The 27340-nt window shown below is 46.0% G+C and overlaps 1 protein-coding gene across 1 annotated transcript; it reads left to right on the forward strand.

The window, feature by feature from the left end:
* The first annotated feature begins 290 nt into the window (after nt 1–290).
* fbxl16 (F-box and leucine-rich repeat protein 16) lies at nt 291–27340 on the forward strand. The gene is made up of 7 exons (XM_061701404.1): nt 291–460; nt 11104–11833; nt 14182–14424; nt 15259–15524; nt 17910–17994; nt 18088–18151; nt 19730–27340. Exons 2-7 carry the CDS (start codon nt 11111–11113, stop codon nt 19876–19878), a joined length of 1530 nt encoding a protein of 509 aa, XP_061557388.1. The 5' UTR covers nt 291–460; nt 11104–11110; the 3' UTR covers nt 19879–27340.

The following is a 27340-nucleotide window of genomic DNA, read 5'->3' on the forward strand; positions in this document are numbered from 1 at the left end:
GTTTTAAAAAAATACAGTAACTCCGACGTCGACCGCGATCCCGCGACTACAATGAATAAATCATCGCAGAATTGACAGAAAAGCCTCAGCCGCGTCCGCGTGAGGTCAAGGTGAAAAGGGCGGCGGGATGGCTGTTTTTATTTGGCTGCGAAATGTTCGCCTGGTGTGACCTGGGCGAGTGCAAGCGAGGGGGCCACGTGACCCCTGACCCCCCCAGATGCGTCCGCACCCGTTACATAAGAAGCGGGAGAGGGAGAGGCTGCGCGCGGGCACAGCTGCCCCATCCTATCTCTTTAAATGCGCGCGTGTTGGGGGAGACATGACGCGGGCGCTGTCGTGTTGCGCCGGAGGACGATCGCGCCGCTCGCTCGCCGCTCGTCCACCTGCGTGTGAGCGCTTCTCGCTTCGGCAGCCATCGAGAGGAAAGAGCGAGGGTCATGGACTGAAAGCCACCTGAGAGGTGAGGGGGGCGCGTGGCGGATGGGCGGTGGCCGGGACGGGTGAAGCGCTGCTCGGTGGCGGCGGCGGCGGCGGCGGCGGCGGCGGCATCATCCGATCGCGCTCGGGGGGGCTCGGGGGGCTTTGTGTGCATCCTTCGGCACAGCTGCGGATTATTAACTAACGTCATGACGTCAGCGTCGGCGAGTGACGTGCCATTTTGTGCACTGGGATTTCGTTTTGCGGCATCTGGAGAAACGCTCGCGTTCATTGCGATCGATGTGATTTCGCCATTTGAGGCCGCTGCGGCGGCGGCGCTCATATTCGTCGCCGCCGCCAGGCCTCCGCGTTAACGTGGGCATTTGAATTGGGCAGCGAATGGGCGACATGGCGGGTTTGTGTTCGTGATGCGTTCAACACGTTTTCACAGGCCACGCCCTCTTTATTGTATTCGACCGCTTTCGAATTGGAGCGCTGCGGTGCGACTACAACAAACGTCCTCCGACGACCTCATGGCGAATTGCAGGACGTGTTCTTTCTCCCTCCCGTGAAATGAAAAAGAAACACGAGTTGTTCTCACCCAAAATGCAAAAAGGGATTCCTGTTGCTCCTGCTTTTCTCTTCTTCGCCCCCGACCACCAATTGACATAGCCAATATTACAGATAAGGAACGTGTACTCGTATTTCTTCAGATGGACCGCAGCCCTATTTTCCACCGGACTCGTTATTCTCTGACGTTTTTCCGAAAAACCAAACCCAAAAAAAGGTTTGTCCCTCCATTGCGGGGTGAGCCATCCAGAACCACCGCTAACTGGGATCTTCCCACCGCGGTACGGTTACCGTGGTCAACCCGGTCGACATTTGGGCCCACGCGTGAGAAACGAATATTTGGGATTTGCAGTAATGACGTACAGTCGCTGCTGCGTTTTCGGCACGCCGCGCGGGTTTGATCGACGGCCAGCGTTCCGATACTCCGCCGCCGCCGGTCCCGAGCCCGGGTAGCGAAGGTCAGGGAGGTCATCCGGTGTCAAAACCGCCGCGATAAATCACGCGAGCGACTAACCGCGGCGACTCCTGATGGGAAAAGCCGAAGGTCACGACAACAACAACAACAACAACGTTGAAAACAACAACGATAACAAGATTGCGGAGGGCTCCGAAGTTGGAAGTTTTTTTTTTTTTTTTTTTCCCAGGCTCCAAATCCCTGGCAGAGCCCCCGGGGCACATGCGTGACGAAGGGATAACCCATGTAACATTTGGTGACAATCCATACAATGGTGCAGATAAAGGCTGAATTAATTTTCGCCGTTTGAGTCACGATGGCAATTATGAATCATAAATGGAAACACCCAGCAGTTCGTCATCCTCCGTGAACCAGAAAGTAGGCCGCTTCTTCCGTACCGACACAGCGGACAAGCAGCACTCCGCTATTTTGTGACCTGCACAAAACAAAACAAATTCTTAGTTTGTGCTCGACTGTCTGTCCGTTTAGGATCAAATGAAGCTGTTGTCCATCCATCCGTCCATTTTCTGAGCCAGCTAACTTCGGGCGAGAGACGGGCTACGCCCTGAACTGGTCGCCAGCCAATCGCGGGGCACATAGAAACAAAGAACCTTTCGCACCTACGGGCAATTTAGAGTCTTCAATCAACGGAGCACGCGTGTTTTGGGGATGTGGGAGGAAACCGGAGTGCCCGGAGAAAAGCCACGCAGGCGCGGGGAGAACATGCAAACTCCACACGGGAGTTTGCACATGTATAATACAATAATAATTGTATAATACAAATAAACACATGGCAGCAACCTGCGGAGGGATGAACTCGAATGGCATTATCAGCATTCGATCCACTTATCAAGTCCAAATCCTTGGACATCTCGAATGTATGAAAGGCTAACTCCAGTCAAAAAGTCTCATCAGCAACAATCTCGTGTTTGGCAACGGCCCAATCAAGGTCCTCCGGTGGCGCGAGAGGCCTCGCTGAAATGCGAATTTCCAGTCGCCGACGTCATTAAACGGGCTTCCATATTTTTGACATGCAATTTACTTCACGCTTTTACACACAATCATTTCACTTTATTAGTGCAGAACTCTATTGTTTGCGACTCTCTGTCAATGATCAACAGTAAGTGGAGATCCAATATTGATCAAACTGAATATATAGTATATATTAGTCCGCAGTAAAATACCTTCTTTTCATAGTATGTTGTATTCTTATAGACAGTAGGACATATAGCCTGTAAGCAATCGGTTAACAACAAGCGTGCGTCGCTTCGTGCCGAGTATGACTTTAGGCGGAATCGAGAAAGAGATGATTTTTCATGATGTCCAAGTGCCGGCATTCGCTCCGACTGCAGCGAAGCCGAATGTGAGGATGTCGAGACGCGCGATGGAATGGTTTGTTCCGGGAAAAGAAACGGGGGGCAAGGTGGGCTTGCTCTCACGATGCTTCGGTGCTGTGCGTGCGCACTCGCACCGACAGTCGTCGAAGACATCTCGTGACCGAGGGGAATCGGTTCCGGAATGCTGGTCGTCCTCTGATTCGTTTACATTTGGTATTAATTGTTGTGATTGTGTGCACTCAGCGCTATAGCTCTCCTTTTGCTTTTGTAGAGCCGGTTAAGCGCATACTACAGATTCTAAGACCCTCACAGCTGAGAGGCTCGCCGATGTTGTCCTCGTGCTTGCATGGGTTCACTTCGGTTACTCCGGCTTCCACCCACATTGAAAAAAACCCAAAAACATGCTTCGAGGAGTGCGACGATGAATCGACCCGGTAATTACCCGGTAATGATGAATCATAAACTGAGCACGTATTCCTCCATGCATTGGGGTGTGTTTTTGCAAAGTTTGACTGTTTGGTCATAATTAAAACTAAGAAGTCATAATTTGTACACATTGAAAAGGGAAATTTGTGGCTATAGCTTGGTAGATAAAGGGTGCGAATGTTAGTGTGAATGGTTGTTTGTCTGTATATGCCCTGCGATTGACTGGCGACCAGTTCGGGGTCTTGCCCGGAGTCAGCTCAGAGAACGGCCAGCTCACCCGGCCGGGACCCTCGTAAGGGCGAGCGCGTCACGGATGGTTAACTATAGCATCGATATCTGACACGTAGACGCATACAGTCTGCCATTGATCTCACGTAACGCATAATCCCGACTAGTATATCTTCAAGCTTTCATGACATCACTTTGATGCCACTGCAAGTCGCTGGCTTTGTTTTGCCATGAATGACAGTTTTAGCCAGATTGCGAAGGCTTTGTAAGCTAGGTTGATGTGCGCCGCTCTCCGCTCGCGCCATAATACGCGCAGTTCGAGACCCGCGCGATCTGCCTCGCTCCTCTCCCATAATGCATCTGGGGCCCTATTGTGCCAACGATAGCTTGTTTCAAGGCCTTTCCTCATAGAGAGCGTACCAGTTCCAAAGGCTCCGATTCAGGCTTTGCACGATGCCACGATGAAAAACATTTGAATAAGATGGTTAAATGCACGAAGAAGAGGTCGGCGGTTGCGATGTACGTAAATAATCCTCAGTGTTTAGGATTCAGTGTGTGTGGGTGCCTGCAAACCAGTCTGTTTCTTGAATTCATCGCAGGAAGACCCATTAGCGAATATCGAACAGGCGGCTAGTTTGACAAGCAGCCTGTGTTCTCTGCTACTGCCAGTCGGGAGAAGCCTTCACTGCCGTTCTTTGCATTTCGGATAAAACGACTGGTATAGAAGCATCCGCATTACTCTATTTGGGGCTAAACATTGTTTACAAGCTCGCAGTTTCGTTGACCCTAATGTGGCCAAAGCCGCCTTTATCGTCTAAAAGAACACGGATTGGTCAGCTCATCTTTTGACCGACAGTTAGAACAAAGAAAGATTCCTGATGTATTGCACATTGCTATCTAATGGCTTCAAGACGAGGACGGGGGAATCTAGGATGTGAACGCTCGTGGTGTACGGAGCAAAAAACAACTAAAGAAACATGGACGTACAGTTCTTGGAAAATGTGAAGGCTCCGACCTGCCCTCTAAATCCTCATTCACTGTTTGTGTTCACAGTAAAGAACGACTTCCGAATCAGAATCAAATGGCGGCACGCCTGGCATTATTCGGAAATAAAAACATGTTATAGTCGAACAATAAAACAATCCAAAATACAATGAGATGATTTAAAAACGGTCTACTCAACCGGAAAGCGAGTATGCTGGCACATTTTGGCCGCGGCGTTTTTCGTTCAAAATGGCTTACGTTAACCGGGATCCCTCGCGATGCCACGGCCAAAAGTACAACCCCAATTCCAATGAAGTTGGGACGTTGTGTTAAACATGAATAAAAACAGAATGCAATGATTTGCAAGTCGTGTTCAGCCCACATTTCATTGAATACACTACAGAGACAAGATATTTCATGGTCAAATTACACAACCATTCGCACTCACTAACCCGCCTACGGGAAATTTAGAGTTGTCAATGAACCTAGCATGCATGTTTTGGGGATGCGGAAGGAAGGAAAGCGGAGTGCCCGGAGAAAAGCCACGCTGGCGCGGGGAGAACATGCAAACTCCACACAGGCGGCGCCGGGGATCGAACCCCGGTCCTCACAACTGGGAGGCAGACGCTCTAACCGGTCGGCCACCGTGCCGCCTGTTGTGGTCTACTGATATGAAATTCATACTTACTGTACATCAAAAAGTATATGTACATATATACAGTTATATTTAGAAATACACATTTTCTTATGCACATAGATTGTATATTATGGAATAATATGAACTTCCGAATAGCTAATAAACTATGAAACGATTCTATTCCATATCGCTAAAGTTAGTGATGAGGATTCCCAGAACGATTTGAAAAATGATCATGAAACTTTCCCTTTTCCTCACCGTGCCCGCTTTTGCGAATGCAGCGCATCAAGGCTCCTTTCAGAAGCCGAAGAGCGTATTTGGAATGTGATTACACAAGGAGAGAGGCTGCTGCGAGAGCCGCTCTATTGACTTTGTATAATTACACGGGTTGAGCACATATTCTTCAGCTCGGCTCATTGCCGCGCTTTGCGCATTTGAACGCGTTCGACATCACTTTACGCACACGAATGACCCGACAGGAATCCAAAGATATATAACATGGCGGAATGGCTGCGTTTCACGGGGAAATGCAGGCATGCGTTTTCAATGTGCTGTATCATCTATCGGATTCCTGGGGTCCAAAACATGTCGGGTCACCTTTTGTGTGACAAAAAGTCGGGTCACCTTTTGTTCATAATCTTGGATATCTTTTAATCAGGTTTACAAGATCATTTGGGTGGGAAAATGCCCAGAGTGTCCTTTTTCACCTTATTTCAGTTGGTCTTTTTGCACCTGGCAATTGAGTTGGCCGGATTTCTCATTCATATTCGATATGTGGCGGCACGGTGTGCAACTGGTTAGCACATCCGCCTCACAGTTCTGAGGACCCGGGTTCAAATCCGACCTCGCCCGTGTGGAGTTTGCATGGTCTCCCGTTGCCTGCGTGGGGTTTCTCCAGGTTCTCCGCTTTCCTCCCACAGCTCAACAACATCCGTGATAGGCAAATTGAAAACTCTAAATTGCCCGTAGGTGTGAATGTGACTGTGAATGCTTGTTTGTTTAGATGTGCCCAAAGTCAGCTGGGATAGGCCCTTGACCCTAGTGAGGATAAGCACTGCAGAAAACCGATGGACGGATTTGAGATGTAAGAGAAGCTTTGCTTTGGTTGGATGGCTGTTATTGCTTATGTCAATACGGTCAACGGAAAAAAAACAGCTTTGCTCTGATAGGCCCTCGGCAAGCATTCGTAGCAAACTTTGCATCCTTCGAAATGTTGGCAACAATGACCACAAGCGTTGCTATTTCATCCACAGTTCCATTAGAAACGATATCGTTAAGTATTGTGGGAAACATAACATATATCTATACTTTGTCGACTGCATTTGTATGGCTCGGTGGTGGCTGAGACTCGCTCGCGTAAAACCCAGAAATGCAGTGTTGCTGTTCAGCTGAGTTGAGCGGGTGGGTGGGCACCAACCACAAAGTGGGAAGGTACTTGAATAACGATGATACTATTGATGCCACAAACACACAGAAATGTGATCCGCTTGTTTTGCAAGCATGATGCCATTTACTGTCTTTTGCATTCCATCGACAAACCGCGTAGATGTCACATTTGAATCATGTCACAGACTCGTTTGGAACTACGTTAAGCGCAAAACAGACAAAAAAATGTTTTATTTCGATGGCATGGGACCTTTAAACACTTGAGTACTGACCAACAGCACAACGTTCTTCTTCGTTTCCCAGTTCGCATACAGTAGACAGTATACAGTATACGACCCACGTTTGTGTTTTAGGAGTGTTGGGCTCTGAATGAAATGGAAAATTAGAAAATCCAAGACATCCATGTGACGTGAGCTCATGATTATTGAGATCCTGGCACCGGATGAACAACCCGGACAGAAACGCCGACTGTAGAGGTGCCGGATTTGGCTCCGTGAATCACGGAAGTCAGATGGAAAATGAGTTATTCATACAGCTCCACTTGACAGGCCGGGCCGAATTATCCTGTTAACTGACTGAAGCCTTTGCAGCGAAGCAAGCGCACGTCACTGGCAGTGCCACTGAGCTGGAAAGAAAGAGTTGTTTGGGTAACTCCAGACTCGGCGGGATAAACACGCCGATAGTGCCCCTCCGCAGTTACAGTATGTCGAGATCAGCGAGAGTGATTCATCAGGGGAGGCGAACCTGTTGCCTCCTCTTAAAGTGCCACACAGCGCGTGAATGTGCACGGAGCTTCTCAAACGGGGACGTCCAAACGTTTCCCTCAGAGGCCCACGTTAATTATGCCGTGGTCACTTTGACATTCTGTGACTTCAATTGATGAAACAAACTAAAACCAGTCCATTAAGCAATTATATGGAGTTGTGATATATATACTGAATTGTACTTATTTGGAAAAACCGCTATGTCGCAGCTTTCAGGTAAAGGTAACAATACAAAGAGTTGAGGACCTTTCAGGATTTTGGGGGAAGCTCCGTCGGCCTCTAGAATAGATCCCATCCCTGCACTGAACAGCAGCCAGAACACTTTTCCACATTCAGAAATAAGACGAGCGGAATCTGTAAACTGACATTCTTGGATGAGATATTTTCACGAATCTGACCTGGGCAAGAGAAGCAGAAAGTGGCAAAAACGAATTTGCTTTCTGAAACGGAATTATTTTCGATTGACTGATGATTAATGAAGAGACGTTGCGGTACTATTCGAATTGTGAATAATCTAAGCTCAATATAAAATGTAGTGTTATACAAAATAGATTGCAGATGGTTAAAGTTCCCCCACGTGGTCTGTCCCAGTCGCATCGCCCCCCCCGACACACTTTTTAAACACAAACACTCTTCACGATGCTCCCCCACCCTCCTTTTTAACAGCATTGTGATCTGGGTTGAATGTTGAGGCCACGAAAAAAGGACGGCGGCTGAAAGTGGCCTTTGGGGCTAGACTTTGGGCACCCCTGTTCTTGAACACCATCCGAGCGATTAAGCGTCTGAATACTATTACTACACATGGAAAAGATGATGCTGTGAAAGCCGAATACCTTTAGACTGCACTCAGACTCAAAATGTTGACTCAAAAAAAGAAGAAGAAGAATAATAACTTGACGACGTAATACTGCACCTACACCTCGGCAAGTTTCTGGTGGCTAGACTGGCTGAAGATCGGTCTCTTTCCAGTGACGCCCGGACTAAGTACCCTGTCTGAAAAATGATCATGTCAAAACCAAAAGGTAAGCAGAGCTGCATTAAGCTTTGTTCGATGCACAGGTTTGCCTTAGCTAACAGCATTTGCTTCCGGTTGTTCGCCGAAGTTGTCAGTGTATTTTTGTTTGGCAATATGTGGGCTGCATGCGCCACATGCACAGCTCAGCACACCGATTGCCAAGTGCAATCGGGCAGCTCGGTGACGAAGTACTGACTCCGCGAGTGCTGTCTTTATGGGGGCTGACTTGTGCCTCACAACTGCCACTGGCTTTTTTCGACTCCGGGCGCAACAAATAGCGACCCCCTCGCTCTGCCCCTAGTTGTCATAGTAATGATAGCCTTGCCCGGCACTGGCCCCACAGAATAGTGGGCGGGCTCGACAGTCGTGGATCTTTTGCATGAGACAGGACCGCCCCTTGAGCAAATGACGATTCCAGCAAGGCGACAATAGTGGGCGTCAAGTGAAATACACAGCGCTTGATCTTTGGGATATTTTGACAAAAGCATGTTACTAAGACAGCTAGAAACGGTATCAAATTGTGGAACCGTGCAGCTGCGTTGTTGGAAGTGTGCTTAGTTGTGATTAGAGGGGGCCTCCCTAACATTGGTATTAAAATGAGGTTGTCCAGCAGCAGAGCGGCCTACGGGTCAGCGTGTCTGCTTCACGGTTTTGAGGTCCGGTGTTGACGGCGAGCCCGGCGCGCACCCCGCCTCTGCTCCGAAGTCGGCTCGGAACGGCTCCAGCTCACCCACGAACCTAATGAGGGCAAGCGGTATAGAAAATGCGCCGATGGAAGAATCGAGAGGGCCTCTTCTGTTTGCGGCCAAGTCACGCTCTCATGTTTTCCTCAGCTGCTTTAAGATACATTTAATGAACGATTCAATAATTGATCCTTGTGACCTTTCCCTCATTCCATCTTGATCGGCAAGCTATGTGTGCGAGTTGAGTTTTGCCCATGAGCACGTGACTCGACTTATTCCTTTCATTCGAAATGTAATCAATGGACCACAGGAAAAGCTCAGAAAAAGAAACTCTTTCTAGAATGTGTGTATTGATTTGCAAGCAAGGCAAAAGGTATGTATTCATGAGAGAAATGTGTTGCCAAACTATACATTAAACCTTTCTTCCTTCACTGAGCCATTTAGCTTTACAGATAAAACTGTACTGTATTTTGCATCCCATTGTTTATCATGGACCAGGTCTTGTTATTTTTACAGCATGTTCATTCTCTGTTCGTACATTTACTTGTTTACTTGTTTTCGATCTCATTAGATTCATCATGTCACATTTGCGATGGCACTTCATTGCTCTGAAATATGTCTGCCCTTTTTTGCAACACTTCACAGTGCTAGCTGTAGCCGGTCTAGCTGAAAGAATTGTTGCATTACGTAATGGAGGAACCTGGTGATGCTGCAGCGGAGGCAGAGCGAGGCACCATCTGTTTAGGGACCGGCAGGAAATTCCGCAAAGGTCGGAAGGAGCTCGTGTTAAAGAACCGATAGCGTGAAGAGATAGCATGGAAGTGTACATGGATGTGGCATGTGTGTGCTTTTGGCAAAGTAGGGCAGAAGGATGCTGTCGTGTGTGAAGCCCGAAAGTCAGGGTGTTACATAAGTGATCAGTTGGAGCCCGTGTGCCTCCTCCTGCCGCTGACACAGAGAGAACAGCCGAGACGAGGCCACGGGCTGCGGATTGTTTACTCTCAAGTGTTTTCCTTTGAACGTGGCGTCCAGCTCCTGCCCGTGAGCGCATTCAAACAGTGTGACGAAAGCGTCCACACTTCGCTCGTCATAAGTGAACAAATCGAAAAATATCGTATCATCACGATAGAATTATAATACAGTACTGCGCAAGTCTGTCTGTCTGCCGGCCCGTCCGTCCGTCCGTCCGTCTACGGGCCGCATTGTCAGAAAGTTCGGAATCTATTTTTGAACATCCATCCGTCCCGTCCGTCTGTTCTCTTGAGCCGCTTCTCCTCACCGGGGTGGCGGGAGTGCCGGAGCCTATCGCAGCTATCATCGGGGTACACCCCGAACTGGTTGCCGGCCAATCGCAGGGCACATGCAAACAAACAAAGGAACCGTTCGCGCTCACATTCACATCTTCAATTAACCTAGCGTGCATGTTTTGGGGATGTGGGAGGAAACTGGAGTGGACCACGTAAGCACGGGGAGAACATGCAAACTCCACACAGGCGAGGCCGGGGATGGAACGCTCTAACCAGTCCAACCGGGCTGCCTATTTTTGAACATGGCAGTTATAATCCCTTCAATATTCTTTTTGTCAATGAAGTGATCAACTAGATTTTTTTTATTATTATTATTATTATTATTTTAACTACGCTGGCATCAGAATTCTGTTATCTTTTTTTTTTTTTTAATCGGAATGAGATCTCTAAACAGAAATGTTTATCTTGTTATCGTCTCATTGCAAGTTTCTTTAAATGATCATCCCCAAAACAAATTTAGGACCATGCTTTCAGTTGTCATTATTTGGACAAACGCAGCCGGTAGTTATGACAGCTTTGAGGGGATACGTTGCTGAGAACCGTTGTGTGACAAACACATCATAGAGTTTAGATTTGTGCGCGTGTGTGTAAAATTGTATTTGAGATCCAAACACGGGGCAAAAAATACGGGGGCGTGCCGGAGCCCACCCCGGCTACCACCGGGCAGGAGGCCGGGTACACCCCGAACCGGTTGCCGGCCAATCGCTGGGCCCATTCGAAAACCTAAATGTCAAAATGCCAAACCGAAACGTTCACAGCGTCGTTTTGTATGTGTACATTTCGAGCACGGACTTGCCGGCGACAATTCAGCGGAGTTCTGTCATTCTAGTTTGGTTTGACTTGCCAAAGTCCCTTTTGTGTGGTCTTAATATGGCACATGTCTTGTTCCCCCCAGGTTCCCAATGTTGAACATGTCCACCCCCAGTGAGCTGAAGTCTCCCTGCGTGACTCGCAACGGCATGGTGAAGCTGCCCCCCAGCCAGCCCAACGGTCTGGGCAGTGCCAGCATCACCAAGGGCACCCCTGCTGCCAAGAACCGCCTGTGCCAGTCCTCCTCGGTTCCCACCATTCTGCCTCCTCCACCATCCTCCCTTCCCTACCACCACCACCACCACCACCACCACCACCACCCGGACAACGCAGTCATGCCGCATTCGGCGGCCTCCGTTCTCGGTCGTGACCTGGAACCCGGGAAGCAGCTCGTAGGCCTGAAACCATCCCTGCGTCAACTACCCCTGCTTACTCTACCCAAACCCATTCTACTGGAGCGCCAGCTCGTCCTGGATGAGAAGCTGCTAAACCGACTGCTCTGGTACTTCACCGCTGCCGAAAAGTGTGTGCTGGCACAGGTATGCAAGACATGGCGTAAGGTGCTGTACCAGCCCAAGTTCTGGGAAGGTGTGACACCCATACTGCATGCCAAGGAGCTTTACACCCTGTTGCCCAATGGAGACAAGGAGTTTGTCAGTCTGCAGGCCTTCGCCCTGCGTGGCTTCCAGTCTTTTTGCTTGGTTGGCGTGTCAGACCTGGACATTTGTGAGTTCATTGACAACTACCCGCTCTCCAAGAAGGGTGTTCGTTCAGTCAGCCTCAAGAGGTCCACCATCACGGATGCTGGATTAGAGGTGAGTCACTGTCTTGGAAAACTGATTTTATTTGAAAAAAGACCCCGCCGTATTCCCGTGTTATTCGAGGCCTGTCGCGAAGGGCGGAAATCCGCAAGTAACTGATGGCCACCCCCAAAACATTTATAATTGGCTGTAAATGCGACAAGATGGCGACAGAGCACAATTCTTTGGTCTAAATAAAACTCCTCAACTCATTTCAACACAATTTCTCAAAACGAAGATCCCACAAGATGGTGGTTAAGCACTAGCACTACCTAACTGAAGCTCAACTGGCGGCACGGTGGGTGACTGGTTAGAGCGTCTGCCTCACAGTTGTGAGGACCGGGGTTCAATCCCGGAGTTTGCATGTTTTCTCCAGGCTCTCCGGCCTCCTCCCACATCCCAAAAACATGCGTGGTAGGTCGATTGAAGACTCGAACTGTGAGTGCGAATGGTTGTTTGTTTATGTGTGCCCTGCCATTGGCTGGCAACCAGTTCAGGGTGTACCCCCGCCTCCTGCCCGAAGAACTCATCCGCCTCGTTCCTTGACACCGAAATGGCACAAGATGGTGCCAAAGTCATCCTTTTATGGCTTGATCCTAAGCATAAAACGGCAAATAGGTGAGTTTTTCAGCAACTAACCGAGGATAGGTTAAAAAAAAAAATGACAACCTCTCGCAAAGTCGAACACACGTGCCCGGCAAGTCAATGTTATTCATTTTTCTTTCTTTCATTTGCAACAATGAGTAGTTGATTGTTTGGGCGCCACAGTGTTGTTGTGCGTTCCAGATTCGAAGCTCCTGCGTGAAGTTCACCCCTTGAAACTTTTCCACCGGCTTCCTTCCACATTGCAGAAAATGCATGTTAGCTTCATTGAAGACTCTAAATTGTCCATAGGTGTGAACGCCAGTGTGAATGTGCCCTGCAATTTGCTGGCGACCAGCCCAGAGCCCAACGTGCCTCTTGCCCAAAGAGGATCATAAAACACCAGCGTGCAACTAATATGATAGCGCAAACTGACGTGACAGCAAACAAATGTATGCGCTGGCTTTTTACACAAATAGTAGGGCACCTTTTGACATTTACACACAATTCTAAATACATGCATATTTATATCGGCAAAGGAGACTACACAGACGATAAGGAGCCGTATCGGGAGAAAAGCAGAAACATACTTTCGGTTTCACTTTGGACTTTGCTCAAGGTGCCTTCCAGCACCGCAAATAAAACGGGGCAAATCAAATGCAAGCAAACACTATAAATACATTACACTAAAACAACAACACCAACATTACACCAGCTAGTGCTAAAGTAACATTTTATTTGCCTTGGCCTCAGTACAAAAACACCCAAAAGCCGATATTTTCAGTGACGGCCAGAGGTTAGCTGCAAATTTGTGAATGTCATACCGTGAATATGCGGGGGCTCAGTGTATAAGAAAAGGTTAGTTGCTCCTCATAGTAAAACACTGAAAACAATCAAATGTCACAAGCTTGCAGAGGGAGAAAAATGCTCATGGAAGGCAAGTTCACATCATAGACAAACGCAGCTCACTTTCCTGGGTCCGTTCCGTTCTTCTTCTATTGTTGCTTTAGTCATATCGTATCCAGATCAAGCGAATTGTCGATCGGGTCACTGTGCCAACCTGACTAACAAAAGCGATCAAATCCAACGTCGCCGTGGTCAGTGGTGTCAAATGTCGCGCTCCCGACTGTTAGCTCGAAGTTCAAATGAACTCGTGCGCAGTATTATTATGTTACGCAGGAGGGGAGCTGATTGACTTTAGCAATGGAAAACGTGGCTCCTTTTTGGAAAGTGGGTAGCAAAAACGAGTGAGTTTGTGTGGATATTTGATGACTATTTGTTACGAGGCTTTATCAATGGCGGCATTAGAAAAGAGACGCGATCTTTCTTTTCGAGGTATTTTCTTTGATACCGTGTCGTCGTATCCCATTGCTATGTACAAACGCTGGTGAGTGTTTCTCAGATGGCTTTTCATACCTGCTAGGCAAGGGTGCTATTCTGGGATGAGTGGACGGTTGCCATGGTGAAAGCTGGAACTGTTGACTGCGTGAGCTACAGTATACATGGGCTCTCCTGCTGTGGGTGCTGAAATTTTACCAATTGATTGGCCCCTTACACTACATATGTCCTTTGACAGCATAATGGTGTGTGTGTGTCTTTTCTGTTGCGCAAAATGTCAATCACTTCATTAATTAATCTGCTCCACTGAACCACGACATGTGCTTCTTGCGGTTTCTTTCCACTGTAGCTCAATCCAACTAGTCAATAGTTCACGTTGTCAATGACAACGTCTTACCAGCTACCTGAGTGAGCGTGACCAAATATGGCCTTTGGTTTCGTAGGTCATGTTGGAGCAGATGCAGGGTCTCGTGCATCTGGAACTGTCGGGGTGTAACGACTTCACGGAGGCCGGCCTGTGGTCCAGTCTAAACGCCCGCTTAACGTCGCTCAGCGTCAGCGACTGCATCAATGTGGCGGATGACGCCATCGCCGCCATCTCCCAGCTCCTGCCCAATCTATCGGAGCTGAGTCTGCAGGCCTACCACGTGACTGACACAGCCATGGCCTACTTCACAGCCAAACAGGTAGGAATGAAAAATAACAGAAGCGCCCATGAAAGCGTAAGCACAGGAATAAAGATCATTTGGACAATAAATAACAATAGAGTAAAGCTACTTATCCTTTAAAGAGGCCCGACGGGTGCGATTCCAGAGGGAACGAAAAGCTCCCCCCCCCCCATGCTAGCCATGATGCTTTCAGCGACATGCTATTTACATTGAATCTGCTCGGTTGAAGTCATCTGTGCGTTTAATTGATAGTTAATTCATTGCATCGCCCACGCTATTCTGTGGTGATATCAAAACGCCATAGACGGGCAAAACAGAATCAAGGCCAGGCGGCCAGATCGGATCCAGCCAGCCGCGCTATTGCGGGGCCCGTTAAAGCAAATGAAGTATGGCTGCTTTGTGACTCGTAGTAAATGGATTTGTGCTTTTGGTTTTGGCAGAATATCTGCCCCAAAATGATGTATGACAAGCATTGTTTTTCACCAAATCCCTTCTTACCATAGGTTTAAAATGAATAATTGTACAGTTCAAATATTTGCTTGTCACTATTTTCCATGACGTCTGATTTCAAATTCACTTTGTTGTGAAAGATGAGTTTGACACCCTTTTAGATGCCCTCGAAACTTGAAGTCTCACAAGGTTTACGGTCACGCAAGTCAGGGAGATGAGCGTCGCGTTTGTAACTCGAACTAACTAACTAACCAACCGACCGATAAAAAAAATATATATATATATTTCTCCCTCTTTGCACTCGGTCGGTCGGTTCTCACATGAATGAGAATAAAATGAAGTGTTGGAAGTGAACAAGCTTGACGTCTCCCGTAACATTAATAGCATCTCGCCCCCATACAGGGCTACACCACCCACACTCTGCGGCTTCACTCGTGTTGGGAGATCACCAATCACGGCGTGGTAAATATGGTGCACAGCCTTCCCAACCTGACAGCGCTCAGCCTCTCCGGCTGCTCCAAAATCACTGACGACGGTGTCGAGCTGGTGGCGGAGAACCTGCGAAAGCTCCGCAGCTTGGACTTGTCGTGGTGCCCCCGAATCACTGACATGGCCCTGGAGTACATTGCCTGCGACCTGCATAAATTGGAGGAACTAGTCCTTGACAGGTCGGTCTGTCTCTAATGTGTAATCAAAGTTACTCGAAGGCTATCCAAGCCACGTTTCCACCAAGTTGGATAGTTGGGTTCAATTTATCACTGTCAGCGTTCCAATCGGGCAATTTCCAAATTGTACAATTTGGACTTTTGAAGGTTCCACTCCAATTTCTAGAAGACAAAAACAACGCTCAAAAAGTACTCGCACGTATGTTGTAGGAACAAAAGTACTGCATATGTAATGCATGCATTCTGAGCTCACATCCAATTTGATATCGTCTGTCCAAGAATCGAAGTACAACTTCATAATAAATTAGCCGTAAGTAAGGAATCATGCGATTTTCTTTTGCTCCGGGCACCCCAGTGTGGTTAGCACGTCCGTTGAAACGTTTCTGCGTAGTTTGCGTGTACTCTGTGTGCTTGTGTAGGTTTTCCCCCCCACAACCCCCAAACATGGTTCTTTGGTGTGAAGGGTTGTTTCCGATATGTGCCTTGCAATGGACTGGCGACCAGTCCGGGGTGTAGCCTGCCTAATCGCTCCAGTTACCCACACCCCTCATAAGGACCACAGGTATAGAAACGAATGGCCGGATGGATCATTTTGAGTGTCGTTTTCGTCAACCCTTTTTTCCGTGACGATAACGTCACGGTCATAGCTAAGCAGGCCTCTAAATTATACAAAAACACGACGAGATGTGCACGTTTTCGTTGACAAGACAGAAAATGTTCCTGTCATGCCAAAAAGAAAAAAAAAGAAAGCACATTCGAATTTTAATAGTTGAGGTATTCTATTCTAGTAACATGGTAGTATTTTGTCAAAATTGTGTGCTGAACTTGAAACGCATGATGATTTGGATTTGTTAAAAGACGAATACTTTCTTCTTTTTTGGGGGTGCTAAAAGAAGACTGAAACCTGTTTTACAAGTATTATCACATATAAAAATGTCTAAAATGCGAGTCAACCTAAAAAGCATTTTTGTCCGAAAGACTAAACAAAGACTTTGAAGCCACTGTTGTATACGCAGCTACAGCTACATTGGCAAGTGCAAAGCCACTTCTAAGAGAAGGCACAGCCTTTTCTATTGCATATTAGTTATTCAATTAGCTGTCATATGGGACTATAGGGGAACTCGATATTGAGAATACCATTTTTAGACTCATTTATCACAATTATGATGGCACGATCAGGCAAAAGATGACTTGCATGACTCAATAGTTTTACTTCTTGTACAGCTTTTCAGCTGCAATATGCCACAGAATTGAAATAGCATCAGCACTCCGAGTCCTCGTTTTGTCTTGTTTACATGGATGACTAATGTATGTAGAACTTATAATGCATTATGTCCGGCCCAACGCACTTTTATAATTGAATGACACACGCACACTCCCAGTAGATTGTAGTCACACACACACACACACACACGCACACAAAAAGAGGACAATATATCACCACAACAGTCCCTCCAGATTCTTGTCATGATAACACACAGCGCCGTCGCCGGGAAGTGGCTGGGGGGAGAATCCCAGTGAGACGGGAGCTTTGTCGTGGCGGTGTCGGTATTCTGCTGAGTCCCGGTAAAAAAACGGTGGAGTCATCAAATGTGTACTTTCAAATGTTTTCCCGACCAACGTAGCTGTAGTTCAAAAGAGGATTTACGCAAGATCGTGGTCCAAACAGTTACGTTATCTCACAAATTCATTTTGGAGCTCGACGTGACGAAAGGGGAAAAAAGTTTGTCGACGTTCAAGCATCCATCCCATTTCTATACCGCTTTGTCCTCATTAGGGTCACGCGTGAGATGAAGCCAATCCCAGCTGACCCTGGGCACGCTGGGCTGGTCATCAGCAAATCGCAGGCCACTCACTGTGTAGACAAACAAGCATTGATTCGGAGTCTTCGATGAACCTAACATTGCCGTTTTTGGACTCCGGAAGGAATCGAACCCACGCAAGCACGAGGAGAGCGCCACACAGGAGGGCCTTAGTCGAGATTCAAACCCAGAACCTTTTGACTGAGACTGACATGGTAGCCATTGCGTCCCCAGTTGCTGACACCTATCCAATGAGATCAAACACAAAAGCTGCAAAAAAACCTATTTTTAAAGGCAGATTGATTGATTGATTGATTTTTTTTTTCTCATGCAGCTCATTGGTGTGCAGGATTGACAATGGACCTCATTAACCCTATTCAATTGTGCATAGTATATGTTCATTATAACATAGTAGCAACATCACAAAAAACAGGAACACACATTTGTTGTTGTTTTTTGTGAGAAATGTCACGTATCAGCGCCCTTACCACTGAAAATAAGCTGAAATTAGAATCCATTTCATTGTAGCCCATAATGGAAGACAAAGGGAACTACGCCATGCTTTTGTGTGTTGTGCTGCTTTTAGGTGTGTACGGATCACAGACACAGGCTTGGGCTATTTGTCCACAATGTCATCATTGCGGAGCCTCTACCTGCGCTGGTGTTGTCAGGTAACGCAAAATATACACGACGTGTTCGAGAAAGCGATGAAGCCCGTGGTTCTAACAAACTTGTGGTTCTTTCGTTATGATCGCAACCTTCAGGTGCAGGATTTCGGACTGCAGCATTTGTTCGGAATGAGGAGCCTTCGTCTGCTCTCTCTGGCAGGTACGGCGACATAAGAATACGTCATCGTGTCGCACAAAAAGGCGCGCTCACTAACTGCCGGACTTAGGGTTTTTCCGCTAGGACGCCCCCAAAAAGTGTATGCAGTTAAGAAAAACAACGATATTGAATATTCAAGAAAAAGAAAGAGTGGACTTAAACATCCAAGTCATATGTATAATCAATCGTAAGACATGTTTATCATCAGTAAAAAGCGTGGCGGGAGCTCAGGGCCCCATAATTGGGCTGGCCCTGCTGCCGTGGGTTAAATGCGAAGAAAATAGGAATAGACCCGAAATAGGTTCAATATTCACCTTGGGTGATTGGGTAACTCGCCTGGTTTGTTAGTCCCGAGATGAGCTGAAACAATACAGTGTTGAACGTGCGCAGGTATTTGTGCTGCCGTTTACCTCGCATCGCCTTCTAGTGGTTACTCGGGAGAAATAAAGAAACGACAACAATCTTGTCGGTAAAGAGGGACACGCGATACCCCGACAGCTGGCAACCTCTCATGTGCCGGTCGGGAATTGCAGCTCGCGAAACATGACGTACGCGGTGCCAGGCAATAGGAAGCGCACGGTTTATTCTTCGGAAGTAGCAATCATTTTCAGCTTGTTGGGAAAAGAATCTGCATGCCGAAGGGCATCCGGGCTGCCTTAAGAAAGCAAAAAAAAAGAAAGAGAGGCAGGAATAGTAGTAGTCGTAGTAGAAGATATATACCATACCATGAACTAACTTATTTTGTATGATTATTATTATTATTATTATGATTATTATTATTTTGGGGGGTGCACCAAGCACACTTCAGTAGTTTGATTTGAAAAATGTTGACATTTTGTGCATATGTAAAAATACTAGATTGAAATGGGCGAGCGAGCGACGAATGAGCTTTCCTTCGTCAATATCGCCGGATTTCTAATTTGGCGGGTTGCTGAAACTGAAATTTGCGAACTTTCCCACTTGGAACTCGCTGGATTCCGATCTCACATGACATTTCGGGCTCTGGATTGTTTTTGTGCCTTTATAATATACAATGTACTCTAGTCACACCTTTTGTCTTTGACCTTAGAGCAGTGGTGTCAAACTCATATTTGTCACAGGTCACATAGGAAGAAGTTAGTTTCCCACGGTTTCTATTCAAAGCAAATGTATACCTGCTTTTGAAATCCGAAGTCAGGGAAAATAGTTAATTCAACGATTATTTCCTTTCAGAAGGGGCTCGGGTACCGCAAAAATGCTCGCAATATCGAAAAAGTGAAGACAATTTGCAATTTGAAGTATTGTGTATTGCGTAGTGCAATTAGAATTTTGAAATAGCGACACAGGAATTGTTTTTCGGAGGCCACGTACAATGACACACACACATATACGTGCGTGCGCGTGGCAAATGCGGAACGTGCGTCTAAGTGTCATTTGGATGGATAACAACTGGCAATAATTCCAATGATCATATCAGTCAAGTGAATGGCTTTTGAAAAGAAAATCTTTACCGTTATTGATCAAATTATATGAGAATGCCCCGTGAAACATTGGAAGTTGTACTCTCAGCTACGCCTAAACCGATGAGTGCCCTTCCTCTAGGTTGCCCCCTGCTGACCACCACCGGCCTGTCGGGCCTCATTCGGCTGCAGGATCTGGAGGAACTGGAGCTGACCAACTGCCCGGGGGCCACCGCCGAGCTCTTCAAATACTACTCGCAACACCTCCCGCGCTGCATGGTTATCGAATAAGACCGCCATCGCACCCTTGGCAACCCAGCGCAATACTTCGACCTTCCTCCTCTTTACTCTCCCTCGCTCTTGTCAAACGCCGGCCAGGAAACAGAACACCGTCGCTCGTCTTCCGGCCCCCTCGCCCCACGCCCGTCTTCCTCCGCACCCCGTCGAGAGGAAGACAACGGGCGCCACGTGACTGGATGGTGTTCACCGAAGAAGACGCTGAAGTGCAGCGGAAAGGCCCGGGGTGACGTCTTGTCTGGCCGCCGCTTTCGTTTTTTCGAAGGGCGCAGGAGGTTTCGGACGACAAAGTCGGATCGTTTCCCACGATGGCGTGCGACCGAGCGCTAGCTGTTAGAAAAACACAAACAATGACTTTGGTGTTGCCGTTCTGGTGGAACTCACACGTGTGCTTATACACTTTAACCACACTCACACACACGGTCAATGAAACAAGACCTGAAGTACGAACTTTTCTTTTCTTTTTCATCACTCGATGTAATATAGCTGCCCGTTTTTCCTCAAAGCTTCAGTCTTCTCTTGCTCAGACACAAACCAGCTGGGAATGAAATCCGACAGTTTCTCAATTTCTCGGATGGAACTTCTCTTTCTCTTTTTCGCCCTCTTTGTGAGTGTGTGTGTGTGTGTGTGTGTGTGTGTGTGTGTGTGTCTTATGAACCCATAGGTTCCGGTCTTCTTTGGAGCTACCGCCACCATTTTTTTTCCCCATTTCCGTATGTTACCAGAATTGTTTAAAAAAAATAATAATAATCCTCCTCATAATGCCATGACATTTGCAAAACAACAGTTTACGTTGTCCTTTTTGTTGGACTTGCACGCTTGACCAATTTATCGTTTTTCCCATTTCCTCACTTGACATTGAAATGGTAGCGCTCGATACGACGACGCTGTTGTCCACTTCCGGCTTCTGTGTCTTGAAAGGCTGATCGAGTGTGAAGAAGGAATTTGACTTTTTGCTGGAGCAATTTGATTGACGGTTAAGTGCTTTTGCCTTGAACGCTTTGAACGCTTGCGAGGCGGCGCCCTGCCTCGAAATGTTGAAAGTCAGACGACAATGTGTCAATTTTGAAGTATTTCTAGAGTGAAGGGATGTTCAATTTTGGAAACACATTGCTGGTTTGGGGTTTCTTTTTGCAATCGTGGGTTTCTAGAGGTGAACATGAGTTGTGGTCAAATTACTTTCTGAAAAGTTCGGGGATTTCAGTATTTATTACCTCCGCCTGGGAGGAGGGGTTTTTGTTTTTGTTTTTGTTTTTTTTTGTTTTTTGGGGTGCTGCTATGGTGTCAGCGGGCTCACTTGCAAATTACCTGCTGCGCTAAATTTGAAGAAAACAGGATTTTAAAGGCATGTCCATGAAAATATAAATGCACATTACAGACAGCAGAAGCCTGTACTCTCCCAGTAGTACTGGAATATCCATAGCAAATCCACGAAATGCAAAGATGATGATAAAAATGTTCAAAGTTCCTGAAATGTTGTACAAATGTCAGCAAATTAGCGTATCCCAGAGTTATGGAAAAATTGATGGATGCCTTTGTGTTTTAGTTTGGAGTCGGAAGTCATGTCTTGCTGAGTTCAGATAAACCACAATTGAAAAATGAAGACACTTAGTTAAGCCCCGTATTGTCAAAATCTTCAAGTCAAATAAATATTACAATTAAAACAAAAATGCATTTAAAAATGTTAAAATTTCCTTTTAGAATGGGGTAAACTCAGGTGCCTTCTGGCTGGAAATAACACAAAGTCAAAAGATGAAGACGTTTAGCATGTTGCGTCGTTCTAAAGGATCCTGCTAAGTTCTGGAAAAGAGCTTTGTGTTTGAGGCGCAGTAGCTGGAGGGGAGAAAATCAGACAAAAATCAAATTGTAATCATTTGGACTGGCAGGCAAACGTTTGAAGTGAAGGCGTGATGGTCAGTTTCTGCAGCTTGTTGTGGAAATGTTTCGTGCACGCTCCAGGTTAGGTACAGCGCTGTCTGTTCAAGACCAAAAATGGATTGTTTTAGTCATTCCGGCGAGAGGACGGACAACAGAAAAAGACGTCAAATCAGTTTTGGAGCAGCGGCTGGTTTGAAAAGGATTGACATACTGAACAATGTGGATATCGTAATAGGAAAAGCAGCCCTGTGAGGTTTTAATCGTTGGTTAGAAGTTCAGGAAAAAGGAAGGGGCACCATTGAAATAATGGTTCTGTTACTGATGAATAATAGAGAAAATATTCCTAACACAACTTCTTAATGTGTCTGTGCTACTTTGTGTCAATTTCAGCTCAAGCATACCCATTCACCAAATAAAAATTCACTTTTTCACTCGCTCAGAATGATATTAGGGAATATCAATTATAGACTGAAATAAAATGTTGATATTAAACCATATACAGTGGTGCCTTGAGATACGGTGGAATTGGTTCCGTACTCGTATCTCAGATCATCTTTCCCCATTCAAATTAGGGCTGCACAATATTGGGGGGGGGGGAATGACATTGCGTTTTTGTTTTGTTGTATATATAATATATATATACAAATAATAACATAATATATATCATCAAATAAAACAGTGTTCGTTTTCGACACGAACTGGTTCAAAGTTCAGTTCGCGTACCAAAAATGAAGTAGTTCAGTTCCGAGTTGAAGTTTTGTCCTTATAGTGCAAACGAAAACGCGCAACACAGTATGACATGAGCGATGGTGACATCGGACATTGATAACTCTGCATTCCTCGCAGCTCTGGCTGACTATTTTAACAAAATAATTCGTCTATTCTTATATTACACACACCAAAAAAAATGAATTCCATATTGTCACAGTGTGATCGTACAGTGTATTAACTAAAGCATTCCGATGCAAATATTTTCCTAGTAATCCCTTTTTACGACGATGTATTGTATTACAAAAGAAAACATAGTCCCATGTCCCCGAACGCACCTCGCGCGCTCACACGGCGGCCTGCCGAGTTTCATTCCGAAGAGCAAAATAAGAAATGCAGCGGGTGTCCATTTTTTCCCGTGTCCTCATTCATAGTTGTCATACAAGGAGAGAAGTACACTCTGGGCTGTTCGTTCTGTTGTTTGAAGCGTTGTAATTGAACGTAAACATCAGTGCTTATCTTATTAGCATGTCCGAACAGTCACTTTAAATATTACAGTTGATTCACTGTATATTACAGTACACCAACATCGCAGCAGACTTTGCAATGTAACTATTGCGCACAGGTACATCGCAATGACGATGCTCAAAGAAAATATCGGGCAGCCCCCTAACTGAAATGAATACAAATGTCATTAAGTGCTTCCAGGCCCCCCCCCCCCCCCCCCCCCCCCCCCCCGCCCCACATCCACACAAAAAATAATTCAAACCTTTGTAATGTGTTATTTGATAAGGAAAATAGCACCCTATTGTAGTTTACATTGTTAAAAACATTTAGTAAAATGTAAATACAATGGAAAATGTAAAAAAAATGAAACAGCTTGTACATCATAAAAAATATTATTGCAGCTCCTCCTGGTGTGCACGATTTAGCCAGAGGGCAGTATAGTACAGAAACAAACAACTGTGAGTATTGTTATATTGTCTGTCTCCAAGTGTTGCTGCACTATTTTTGTCCTCCATGGCGTTTACCATTATGTGTTAGGATGAAAGCGGACGTGTGTGCGCTTGTTTTCAATACACGAGGTGTCGTTCTCTTTTTTTTTACGTTGAGTTTGCGTCAAGTGGGAGTGGCATTAAACAGCTTGAAACCTCTTTTTTTGGAAGAATTGTTCACCATCTCCCTGACCAGACTTGACTTGTCATCGACGTGAGTTCACCTGCCGCTATACGGCGCTTGTATCGAAAATGTTCGCTCGCGAGTCGAAGCGCGCACAACAGAAAAGGACGGCTTGTATCTCAAGGCACCACTGTATTGACGATTGTGTGCGAAAGAGAAATCATTTAGAAATGGTAATATACAAGCTCAACATCGGTGTAGGATTTCCAATCCAATTTCAATCTTGCGTTTAAGCCTTAATAATTACAGAGAAAACCTTCGGTGAGCTCAAATGTAACAACTTTGCGATGCGGAACAAACACAAAAAGCCATCTGGTCATTTGTCTGACTCTGAAAACGACTGTTCTGACAAAGAAAACTATCCTTTCATCCTAAATAGTTATTTTTCGAGCATTAGTTTGATATTCGAGGGAGATTACGATGCCTGGCAGTGAGCCCACAGCGCTAACTTCTTTTGAATTTGCCTCTCGTGTGTCGCCAGACCAAAAGGCCCGGCTTAGCCGCAGCCGCTGCCAGGTTGTGCCAAATCCATTTGTCGCTGCTTCGCCTCGTACGCGGACCGTACAGGGGCGGATCGTGCATGTTCCCGGTCGCTCTGCCTCCAGATCGGTGGAAGGCTGTCCTCCGTCTGCTCGTTGTACATATTTATTTGTCTATTTATTTCGATTCGTTTCGCTCTCACCTATATGGTTTATTTATTGAGAGAGATCGCTTCAAATTTGCAACGATTGCTGTTTTCGACCGCCCCTCTCATTTCAACCTCTAAAATAAATATTTGACCTCGTGTTGACATGATACATTCATTCATTCGTGTTCTTGAATGTGGCAGGAAGAAAATGTGATGTCTGAGATTGACCTCTGTCACGGCTAACCAATGTTTACACTCTACTTCTAATAAAATGATTAAGGGGCAAGGGTTATAATTTGGTCATGCAAAATGACATCTATGGAAGCTTATTAATGACAAAAAACAAAATGTTTTAATCTTGGTCAGAACCGAGCTGCGGTGTATGTTTATCATGCCATCGTCGGTAGAACGGAACATTTATGAAAGGATTTTATTAACTCGTCTATACTTGCCGTTTTGATTTAGTTAACGTGTAACACACACAAAGCTGGCATTTTTCATTGGATTCATTTCATTTTAAACAATTGAAAGCTGGGGGGAGAGTACTGAAATAAAATTGTTGGAAGTCAAGTCCGAGCAGAAAATAATTCAATGATTTAACACGCATTGTGTATACAGCGTAGCCTTCGTTTGTTGTCTATCCAAGAAAAGACGAGCAAATGACGGAAGTTGTTAGATTGGGAAAATCAAGCACCTGACTTTGACGACGGAACACAACATTGTCTGTAATGAGCTTCCATAGGTTCGGGTGCAAGTTTACATTTCCTAAATGGACACGTGCAGTCAGGCATTTCAAATGGAAGTCCATTAGATCAGGAACATTTTCAACGAGAAAATGCTTCGACTGCTGTCTCCAGTCTTTGTATCCATCTGTCACCATTTTCTTACACAACCCTTGTACAGCACAACTTTCAAACGTCAAATAATAAATATAGACCATTTACTGATTATGAAAATAACGACGCCGCGTGTGAACTTGCATTGCATTGGGCTTTTGCTTGTTTGGTTTTTGTGTGGTTTTCGTTTTAGTGTGAGTGCCATCGTCGCGAGGATAGTTTAAGCAGCTCGGCTGGGAATGCTGTGGAAAAACATTCAAATGCTGTGGTGACCTCCGGCATGGCTCTTCTTCTCAACCCAACCTAAAACCAAGGAACAATCAAAAGAAACAAATATAGCGCACTATATATTAGTTTCACGAACAACTTGTCTCTTTTTGTTTTTATTCTTTAGTGTTTGTTCTGTAATTAGTTGAGTAGTTTCTCGAGGAAAGCTCGTGAACAGCAGCAGAGGCACTTGCAGCACACAATCCGCCACCCTTATCATTGTTGACTAAATGGTAATGAATAATTACGGGCTTACGCCGTCTTTATGTTCTAATAAATTGAACATGAAGCTAAATGTGAAAACACATCGGTTCTGTCCGATGTTTTAGTTGTGGTTTAAGTGTGCCGTTTAGTGACAACTCTCATGCGACCACAGCAGTACACAAGAGTGACCACTAGAGGCCACCGGAGGACACTTTACAAATCTCCAAATGACATTATATCCTAATAATTGACTCTTTGATCAGGAGCTTTCACCAGATCCACAAATCAAGAGTATTGTGCATTGGCTTTACACTTTACGTGCGTGCGTGCGTGCGTGCGTACGTTTTGAGTAAGACAAGTCTTGTTTCATGTTTCTTCTTTTTTGCCACTTGGGGTTTCTTGACCTGGACGGACGGTTTGGCGAACCGTCCCTCGCCAAAACCCGAGGCAGGATCGAAGCGCTCATCAAGCGACGCACGCTTGTCTGCGCACTGAGCGATCCTGACAGCTCAGCGAGCCTCATGGCGTGACAAGGTAGAGGAAGTGGCTAACGTGTGAGAATCCTCCTTCGCCTCTCATTTACGACGACCCGCTCTCAACTTCCACTGCGCTTTCGTCTCACGAGGGCACCTGTTTGAAGAACTCTGTATATTCCGAAATGTTGCCTTCTGCTCACAGATCAGTATCAGGCTAAGAACTAAGAATTGACTCCTGCCGTAGTGTCAAACTCGCAGTTGCCTGACGGTAACGGTGAAACCACATAAACGCATAGGGTCGGTAAGGTCACGGCTCTGCTAACATTCGGCACAGTAAGATAACAAAATGCAAACGAACCCTGCTTTCCTCTTTTCTCAACGTATTTGACGAGATTTTGCAAAGAAACAACCGTTTAAAACTTCAACAGCTCATCTTCTTTGTTGGAAATTCATCCTTCAGACAAGTTCTACTATTCAGAACAAAACAGATCCAAAACAGTCGGAGCCGAACGAAGCGCACCGAGCATGGCATTCGTTGTTGCTTGTCTGTAACGGAAGAGCCAGAGAGAGGCTGTTTAAATGGCGCTGGAAGTACTGCGCTGCTATACATACAGTGCATGCTAGCCAGTAGCTGAGCTGCACTGTGTTTGTTTACAGACGCAAGGCAGTTTCACTTCTTGTCCCTTGCCTAATATGTTCCTTACGGGAACCCGAATAATAATGCACACATCATATTGCATAATTGTCCCTGCATTCGATGACGAACATTCTTACAGCTAGTTTTGAAAAACGGTGCCGAGTTTGCACGGGCCACGTCAAACGACGTTGCGGGCCGGATCCGGCCCTCGGGCCTTGTCTTGACACTTGCGTACTAGCGGAAACAAGATTATTTGATGATACCCGCCGCAACATTATAGTTGCTTCTCTTTCACAATCTGAGGATGTTCATGAGAAGAGTTGTGTCAAAAGCAGTTGGCTAAAGCGCCACACGCTGTGCTTAAAATATTTGTATCAGAGACAACCAAAGGCAACAAACTTGTCGCTCAGGGCGCGCAAAAAGGAAAACAAAAGATAGAAAAGAAGAGGAAGAAAAACTGTGAGTTGTAAGCGGGATTGGGAATGCGCATCTGTTTTGTTACGTGGCAAAAGCAGTGATGCCAGTTTGTCTGAGTGTCACCAAGCTCGAGAAAAGTGTCGCGCACATGATTGGCTAACATTGGCCTAATCAAGGTAAATAAAGAAACTGAAACTGAAAGTTGTTGTGACTGAATCCACATTTC

This window comes from Phycodurus eques, chromosome 16 (assembly GCF_024500275.1).
Source record: "Phycodurus eques isolate BA_2022a chromosome 16, UOR_Pequ_1.1, whole genome shotgun sequence".
Taxonomy (NCBI): domain Eukaryota; kingdom Metazoa; phylum Chordata; class Actinopteri; order Syngnathiformes; family Syngnathidae; genus Phycodurus; species Phycodurus eques.